Genomic DNA, 9,664 nt, shown 5'->3' with positions numbered 1-9,664 from the left:
ACTTAATAACCATTACTACAGTCTACATTATAGACTGTCAGTACACTCACCATACTTAATAACCATTACTACAGTCTACATTATAGACTGTCAGTACACTCACCATACTTAATAACCATTACTACAGTCTACATTATAGACTGTCAGTAAACTCACTCAGCTTAATAACCATTACTACAGTCTACATTATTATTCACAAATTAAATCGTTTGTATTTTGTCAATGGCCATAGCCTCAGCACTGTCCCATAGACCCAACACTGCCCATAAATTCAACAGTGCATATTTAAACTATCTGCGAATCACGGGCTGGACATTTGAGGCCACTTTTTACCTCACGTTTTCCCTCACGAGAGGCGATCTCGCACCCCTGGGGGGTCGTCATCGTCGATAATTTCTGCTCCGAAATTAAAAAAAATTCAAATCCGCACCTCACGACTCTCAAAATGGCGCCTGGCCGACGAGGAGTCTCAAAAATTTGGCGGGAAAAAAAATCCCGCGTCACGTGGCTAGGGAGGACCAATCAGAGAGCTCCAAGCGCCTCGCCTCACAGCAGCTCCGCTCCTGCACTGATAGATCACTGCAGAAGGTCTCTCGTCTATAGTTGAATAGTGTAATAGTGTGTGTGTATCTGTGTTTATGTGTGTATGTGTGTGTATGTGTGAGTGTCTCCGTGTGTGTCTGTGTGTGTGTACGTGTGTGTCTGTGTGTGTGTCTGTGTGTGTCTCTGTGTGTGTCTGTGTGTGTCTCTGTGTGTGTGTCTGTGTGTGTCTGTCTCTGTGTGTGTACGTGTGTGTACGTATGTGTGTATCTGTGTGTGGTGTGTGTCTGTGTGTGTCTATGTGTGTACGTGTGTGTACGTGTGTGTCTCTGTGTGTGTGTCTCTGTGTGGTGTGTGTCTCTGTGTGTGTCTCCGTGTGTGTCTCTGTGTGTGTCTCTGTGTGTGGTGTGTGTCTCTGTGTGCGTGTCTCTGTGTGTCTCTGTGTGTGTGTCTCTGTGTGTGATGTGTGTGTCTCTGTGTGTGATGTGTGTGTCTCCGTGTGTGATGTGTGTGTCTCTGTGTGTGTCTGTGTGTGTGTATGTGGGGAGCGGTAGTGTAGTGGTTAGCGCTACGCCGCGCTACGATTCTCTGAACCGGTCCTGGGCCTCCCCTAGGTCGACTCAGCCTCAAATGAGTACCTGGTGTGGTGGTGTGTGTAGTAAACATCACCACTGGGGGAGACAAAGGCGGTCGGGCGTGGTGCTGGCCACCCACCCCCTCGTGTGCCACAGTGCCGGCCCTTATAGGTGCTGCTACTCGCTTACAGCACTCGCCCCTACAGATTGTTAAGGCTGTACGGGGGGTCTTTGTGTGTGATATCTGTGTGTCTTGTGTGTGTGATGTGTGTGTGATGTCTGTGTGTGTCTTGTGTGTGTGTGATGTCTGTGTGTGTGTGATGTCTGTGTGTGTGATGTCTCTATGTGTGTCGTGTGTGTGATGTCTGTGTGTGTGTGTGATGTCTGTGTGTGTGTCGTGTGTGTGTGATGTCTTTGTGTGTGTGTGATGTCTGTGTGTGTCTTGTGTGTCTGTTGTGTGTGTGATGTCTGTGTGTGTCTTGTGTGTGATGGCTGTGTGTGTGTGATGTCTGTGTGTGTCTTGTGTGCGTCTGTGTGTGATGTGTGTGTGATGTCTGTGTGTCTTGTGTGTGTGTGTGATGGCTGTGTGTATGTGATGTCTGTGTGTGTCTTGTGTGTGTCTGTGTGTGTGATGTCTGTGTGTGATGTCTGTGTGTATGATGTGTGTGATGTCTGTGTGTGTCTTGTGTAATGTCTGTGTGTGTGTGTCTGTGTGTGTCTTGTGTGTGTGATGTCTGTGTGTGTGTCTTGTGTGTTTGTGATGTCTGTGTGTGTGTGTGATGGCTGTGTGCGTGTGATGTCTGTGTGTGTCTTGTGTGTGTCTGTGTGTGTGTGATGTGTGTGTGATGTCTGTGTGAGTCTTTTGTGTGTGTGATATCTGTGTGAGTCTTTTGTGTGTGTGTGTGATGTCTGTGTGTGCCTGTGTGTGATGTCTGTGTGTGTGATGTGTGTGTGATGTCTGTGTGTGTATTGTGTGTGTGTGATGTCTGTGTGATGTCTGTGTGTGTCTTGTGTGTGTGTGTGATGTCTGTGTGTGTCTTGTGTGTGTGTGTGATGTCTGTGTGTGTGTCTGACAGGTGATCCGCTCTTTTGAAATCGGATGAGGTAATCTCGCAGATCCTCATCGTTTGAGCAGCGTTAAGCCCCTCGCACAGATTTGAATATTCCCCAAGCTTCCTAATCACTGCCAGGCTCAGGCGTTAACATCTCCTAGCCACCGTGATGATGATGATGGTGGTGGAACCCACGACCTCCTGTATACCAGGCGAGGTAGTTAACATCACCTAGCCACCGTGATGATATTGATGGTGGTGGTGGAACCCACGACCTGTTGTATACCAGGCGAGGTAGTCAACATCTAGCCACCGTGATGATGATGATGGTGGAACCCACGACCTCCTGCTGTATACCAGGTGAGGTAGTCAACATCTTCTAGCCACCGTGATGATGATGATGGTGGAACCCACAACCTCCTGCTGTATACCAGGCGAGGTAGTCAACATCTCCTAGCCACCGTGATGATGATGATGGTGGTGGAACACACGACCTCTTGCTGTATACCAGGTGAGGTAGTCAACATCTCGCTCACCCCCAGGCTTGGTTGCAGGATGTCCACGAAGGGTCCCAAGTACTCGTTTGGCCTACTGCTGGATTCTCCTCCCCGGCGCACAAAGACCAGAGCCAAGCTACACAGCACCACCGCCTCCACCTCCGCCTCCTCGTCTTTGCTCAGCTCCACGCCCGCGGCACGCCACTCCAGGATGCAAGGTCGGAGAGAGTGCAGGAAGGCAATCAGCGGCGGAGCCAGGGGGCGGGGGGGGGGGTGACAGGGTTAGACAATTGTCACCCCCGAAAAAAAATAAAAAATCGAAAAATCTGAAACATTGTGCGTGTAAGTGCACGACACTCGGTCCGGCGGACTTCGTGTAACTGCACCGTCAGAGCGTGTCGCCAAACCGATGGCGTCTGGTTCAACAAGCCTGACTCTCTAATCATCTTCTTTGGTTCTTTCGGTAAAGTCACCACCACGTAGAATGAGAATAAAATAATAAAATAAAACAATAAAATTCTCACGACGTTTCGGCCGCAACGCAGGTGGTCTTCTTCAGGCCACCTGTCGTCCCAACAGGTCTGTCCCTTTAAACCTGAAGAAGGCCACTTGTGCTGTGGCCGAAACGTCGTGAGACTTTTATTGTTTTATTATTTTATTCTCATTCTACGTGGTGACTTTACCGCAAGAACCAAAGAAGATGAATCCTTGCAGTCATGAAAGCTTTAAATCGAAATCTCTAATCATTCTTGAAGTTAACATTTGTTGAATGTCACCCCGGGCTGAAAATCCTGGCTCCGCCCCTGAGGGGGATGACGCCTCTCCGCGGATTATTTTGATGTTGATGGATTACCGTACTTTGGCTCCTCTTGCTCCATATCCTTTGGTTCTTTTGGTGAGGTCACGTGGACTGCTCCTACGTCAGCTCCTACATCGGCGGTCCACCTGCTGTGTTCGTTTCACACCTGGTGACGGTTGCTTGTGTCGCGATCCAAACGTCGTGATCCATTAAAATGTTTTCGTACCTATGTGAGTTTTTGCCGAAATAACTCAACAACATGAATTCCTGTGGTCACGACAGGTTTAAGGAACAGATTGCATCTGGCTGCTCTCCGCTCCCTGCGGAGCATTAAGGCCCCGACAAGCCCACGGCTTTCCATTCCGGGCACCGTTCTGTGATGTTGCGTCGAGCGAATGTGTGGCCCTACGCAGCCTCTCCCCCCCCTCCCTTTAGAAAATCAGCTCGCTCCCTCCGCTAGGGTCTTGTCAAAGGGGAGCACCGTTAATCCTGCCGAACAGGATTTCGCACAAGACCTCGCTGGGGTTGGTGGGCGGTGGGGGGGGGAGACGAGAGGGAGGCGTCGTTCCTCGCCAGCTGTCGAAGAATGCAAGCTCTCTCGCTTCTGTTTTTGGTGAAGCCTCTCTCTTGAACGATGTCGGCCTTCTGGTGCCATCGCGCTCCCCCCGTGCCGCGTTGTAACAGGGCCGTGAGCGCGAGGAGCCCCGAAGAAAACGGACCGCTTTAATTAAGTCTCCGTCCGCCCCCCCCCCCCCCCCCGTTTCTCTTGTTCCCAGAGTCGGGATTGGCCGACCGGAGCGGCAACGCCGACACCGCCACAACCACCAGCGGCGGCGGCAGGGCCCGCGGCGGTGGTGGCGGTGGCGGCTGCGGTGATGCTCCCACCGTGGTGATGCCAGGCTTCTCCTCCTGGGCCCAGCGGGCGCCCCTCCCCTCTTCCCGGTTCCGTGCGGCGCCAGGCGGCTCGCGGCGGCAACGCCAGCGGCATGCGCCCGGCAGCAGCAGCAGGGCCACCACGTCCACCGGTAGACTCGCACAGAGACCCGTAGACTCACACAGAGACCCGTAGACTCACACAGAAACCCATAGACTCGCACAGAGACCCGTAGACTCACCACCCTTCATAGACTCACACAGAGACCCATAGACTCGCCACCCTTCATAGACTCACACAGAGACCCGTAGACTCGCACAGAGACCCATAGACTCACACAGATACCCATTGACTCACACAGAGACCCGTAGACTCACACAGAGACCCGTAGACTCACACAGAGTCCCGTAGACTCACACAGAGACCCGTAGACTCACACATAAACCCATAGACTCACACAGAGACCCGTAGACTCACACAGAAACCCATAGACTCACACAGAAACCCATAGACTCACACAGAGACCCGTAGACTCACACAGAGACCCATAGACTCACACAGAGACCCATAGACTCACACAGAAACCCATAGACTCACACAGATACCTGCAGACTCACACAGAGACCCATAGACTCACACAGAAACCCATAGACTCACACAGAGACCCACAGACTCACACAGAAACCCATAGACTCACCACCCTTCATAGACTCACACAGAGACCCGTAGACTCGCACAGAGACCCATAGACTCACACAGAGACACATAGACTCACACAGAGACCCGTAAACTCACACAGAGACCCATAGACTCACACAGAGACCCATAGACTCACCACCCTTCATAGACTCACACAGGGACCCGTAGACTCGCACAGAGACCCATAGACTCACACAGAGACCCATAGACTCACACAGAAACCCATAGACTCACACAGATACCTGTAGACTCACACAGAGACCCATAGACTCACACAGAAACCCATAGACTCACACAGAGACCCACAGACTCACACAGAAACCCATAGACTCACCACCCTTCATAGACTCACACAGAGACCCGTAGACTCGCACAGAGGCCCATAGACTCACACAGAGACACATAGACTCACACAGAGACCCGTAAACTCACACAGAGACCCATATACTCACACAGAGACCCATAGACTCACCACCCTTCATAGACTCACACAGAGACCCGTAGACTCGCACAGAGACCCGTAGACTCACACAGAGACCCATAGACTCACACAGAGACCCGTAGAATCACACAGAGACCCATAGACTCACACAGAGACCCATAGACTGACACAAAAACCCATAGACTCAGACAGAGACCCGTAGACTCACACACAGAGACCCATAGACTCACACAGAGACCCGTAGACTCACACACAGAGACCCATAGACTCACACAGAGACCCGTAGACTCACACACAGAGCCCCGTAGACTCACACAGAGACCCGTAGACTCACACAGAGACCCATAGACTCACACAGAGACCCGTAGACTCACACACAGAGCCCCGTAGACTCACACAGAGACCCGTAGACTCACACAGAGACCCGTAGACTCACCACCGTTCATCGACTCACGATAGGAGGCAGCACCCCGTCTCTCTTGTGGCCCCGCAGCGACCTCGTTCTCCACGACTGACGACGCCGACGCCGGCGACGACGACGAGGAGGAGGAGGTGGAGGCGAGGTCGGTGGTGGTGGCGTTGGCAGAGGGCCGAGGTATCGCTCGGGGCGAGGTCGGCCTGGCCAGCATCGACCTGCGCTGCCCCGAGCTGGTCCTGTGTCAGTTCCCCGACAGCCAGCCCTACGTCAAGGTCAGCCTCCTTCTCTCTCCGTGCACGAACATAAAGGGCCCCCCCCCGTGCAGTGCGTGTTATGAAGCGGGCCCTGAATTAAAAACTAAAACACGCACATTCTTCACCTGCGCGGTATAGCGATTGTCATTTTTGTCACTTGCCGTACGGCCGGATAATGCGACGCATCTCTAACCTAAGTTTGCTTGTGGCTGTGGTTGTTTTGATTTAAAGCTTTCGTGACTGCAGTAATTAATATTCTTAGCTCTTTCGGTAAAGTCGCGTTGAAGGGAAACAATAAAATAATAAAATATATATAAAACAATAAAAATTCTCACGACATTTCGACCATAACACAAACAGTCGTCATCAGGTGTGTCGGTTTGCATTTATGTATTTATTTTTAAACGGTGCATTTATTTATTTATAAAACGTTAGCACCACGGGCAGCGATTTGACAGTTTATTTAGAAGGACGAGTCCATCTATGTTCTGAAAAGAGGAGGGGGGAGACGAAAAATTAATGTATGCTGTCTGAATGCCACCGTAAGCGTGAACAATCAATTAAGACCTGAAATGGTTTATCAAATCCTTCCAATGATTGCTAAGCCAGAATCCATCTTCTCGGTTTAAATTGTCTCTGTGCTTATTATTTTATTATTTCCCTTTAACGTGACTTTACCGAAAGAGCTAAGAATATGAACCACTGCAGTCACGGAAGCTTTAAGTCAAAATTTGATGCTTTTCTTGCTCGTGTTTTTGTTGGTTTGTTGCGGTTGCACTCCGATTCAAGAGCCGGATGGCTCACAGGGCTATACCCAAAATAAACTGAAAACTGAAACTGAACCTTCAACACACTCGGCCGTTCGTAAAAGCTGAAGGGCGGTTTCGTACTCTGGTAAGAGAGCGGAATCACCGAACCGGAATTGATCGCTTGAAAGCGTTTAGCGCGGGGCCCTTGAAAGTGCGGGGCCCCGTAGCCACGTAAGTAGCTACGTGCCAATGTGTGCGTGTCGTTATTCTGACGGTATGCAGTATATATACATTGACAGGTTAGGTTAGTCTTAAACTATTAAACACTAGTTTTTTTTATTTTACCTTACCTCATGCACCTAGCTTGGCACAGCAGTCAACCCACTGCACCTGTGTCTGTCCCGTGACCTCCTCCTGGTGCACCTAGCCTGGCACAGCAGTCAACCCACTGCACCTGGGTCTGTCCCGTGACCTCCTCCTGGTGCACCTAGCCTGGCACAGCAGTCAACCCACTGCACCTGGGTCTGTCCCGTGACCTCCTCCTGGTGCACCTAGCCTGGCACAGGAGTCAACGCACTGCACGTGGGTCTGTCCCGTGACCTCCTCCTGGTGCACCTAGCCTGGCACAGGAGTCAACGCACTGCACCTGGGTCTGTCCCGTGACCTCCTCCTGGTGCACCTAGCCTGGCACAGCAGTCAACCCACTGCACCTGGGTCTGTCCCGTGACCTCCTCCTGGTGCACCTAGCCTGGCACAGCAGTCAACCCACTGCACCTGGGTCTGTCCCGTGACCTCCTCCTGGTGCACCTAGCCTGGCACAGGAGTCAACGCACTGCACCTGGGTCTGTCCCGTGAGCTCCTCCTGGTGCACCTAGCCTGGCACAGCAGTCAACCCACTGCACCTGGGTCTGTCCCGTGACCTCCTGCTGGTGCACCTAGCCTGGCACAGGAGTCAACGCACTGCACCTGGATCTGTCCCGTGACCTCCTCCTGGTGCACCTAGACTGGCACAGGAGTCAACGCACTGCACCTGGGTCTGTCCCGTGACCTCCTCCTGGTGCACCTAGCCTGGCACAGCAGTCAACCCACTGCACCTGGGTCTGTCCCGTGACCTCCTCCTGGTGCACCTAGCCTGGCACAGGAGTCAACGCACTGCACCTGGGTCTGTCCCGTGACCTCCTCCTGGTGCACCTAGCCTGGCACAGCAGTCAACCCACTGCACCTGGGTCTGTCCCGTGACCTCCTCCTGGTGCACCTAGCCTGGCACAGCAGTCAACCCACTGCACCTGGGCCTGTCCCGTGACCTCCTCCTGGTGCACCTAGCCTGGCACAGCAGTCAACCCACTGCACCTGGGTCTGTCCCGTGACCTCCTCCTGGTGCACCTAGCCTGGCACAGCAGTCAACCCACTGCACCTGGGTCTGTCCCGTGACTTCCTCCTGCTGCACCTCAGCCTGTTGTTCTCGTTGCTGGCGCTGCTGCTGCTGCTTGTTCAGGCGATCACCAAGCTGCAGGTGCTACGCCCACTGGAGGTGGTGATGCCCCACACGGCCTGCAACCCAAACGCCAGCAAAATGTTCACCCTGCTGAGGGACTACTTCCCTGTGAGCACGCACGGACGGCATCGCCACTACTCACCACGCGGAGACTCCTAGACTCATCACACAGAGACTCCTAGACTCATCACACAGAGAGCCATAGACTCATCACACAGAGACCCATAGACTCATCACACAGAGAGCCATAGACTCATCACACAGAGAGCCATAGACTCATCACACAGAGACCCATAGACTCATCACACAGAGACCCATAGACTCATCACAGAGAGACCTATAGACTCAGCACACGGAGACTCCTAGACTCATCACGCAGAGACCCATAGACTCATCACATACAGACCCATAGACTCATCACACAGAGACCCATAGACTCATCACACAGAGAGCCATAGACTCACCACACAGAGACCCATAGACTCACCACACAGAGACCCATAGACTCATCACGCAGAGACCCATAGACTCATCACACAGAGAGCCATAGACTCACCACACAGAGACCCATAGACTCACCACACAGAGACCCATAGACTCATCACGCAGAGACCCATAGACTCATCACACAGAGACCTATAGACTCATCACACAGAGACCCATAGACTCATCACACAGAGAGCCATAGACTCATCACACAGAGACTCCTAGACTCACCACACAGAGACCCATAGACTCACCACACAGAGACCCATAGACTCACCACATAGAGTCCCATAGACTCACCACGCAGAGACCCATAGACTCATCACATACAGACCTATAGACTCATCACACAGAGACCCACAGACCACACAGAGACCTATAGACTCATCACGCAGAGACCCATAGACTCATCACGCAGAGACCCATAGACTCATCACACAGAGACCCATAGACTCATCACACAGAGACCCACAGACTCATCACACAGAGACCCATAGACTCATCACATAGAGACCCATAGACTCATCACACAGAGACCCACAGACTCACCACACAGAGACCCATAGACTCACCACACAGAGACCCATAGACTCATCACACAGAGACCCACAGACGCACCACAGTGGGTGCTGCCACCTCGTGGTGAGTGCGTGTGCAGGAGGCCCACGTGACCACGGTGCTGAGGAAATACTTCAACGAGGAGCGGGGCATGGACGCCGTGCGAAGGCTCTGCGTGCCCCACATGGCCACCGTGCTCATGGACGTGCAGGGGAAGTGAGTGGGT

General features: G+C 52.5%; 1 protein-coding gene across 1 annotated transcript in view; it reads left to right on the top strand.

Moving 5' to 3' along the window:
* The first annotated feature begins 587 nt into the window (after positions 1-587).
* LOC142915516 (mutS protein homolog 4-like) overlaps positions 588-9,664 on the top strand; it is a 32,579-nt gene continuing 23,502 nt past the window's right edge. The window contains exons 1-6 of the mRNA XM_076061273.1: positions 588-2,219; positions 2,722-2,882; positions 4,240-4,488; positions 5,972-6,168; positions 8,395-8,502; positions 9,539-9,654. Of these exons, the coding sequence (XP_075917388.1) occupies positions 2,215-2,219; positions 2,722-2,882; positions 4,240-4,488; positions 5,972-6,168; positions 8,395-8,502; positions 9,539-9,654 (836 nt within the window). The 5' untranslated portion in view covers positions 588-2,214. The remainder of the gene's footprint in view (positions 2,220-2,721; positions 2,883-4,239; positions 4,489-5,971; positions 6,169-8,394; positions 8,503-9,538; positions 9,655-9,664) is intronic.

Source organism: Petromyzon marinus, unplaced genomic scaffold (assembly GCF_048934315.1).
Source record: "Petromyzon marinus isolate PM22_M1 ecotype Great Lakes invasive population unplaced genomic scaffold, UKy_Petmar_22M1.pri1.0 PM_G_Scaffold_32, whole genome shotgun sequence".
NCBI classification, from domain to species: Eukaryota; Metazoa; Chordata; class Hyperoartia; order Petromyzontiformes; family Petromyzontidae; genus Petromyzon; species Petromyzon marinus.
This window is presented reverse-complemented; position numbering and strand designations above follow the sequence as displayed.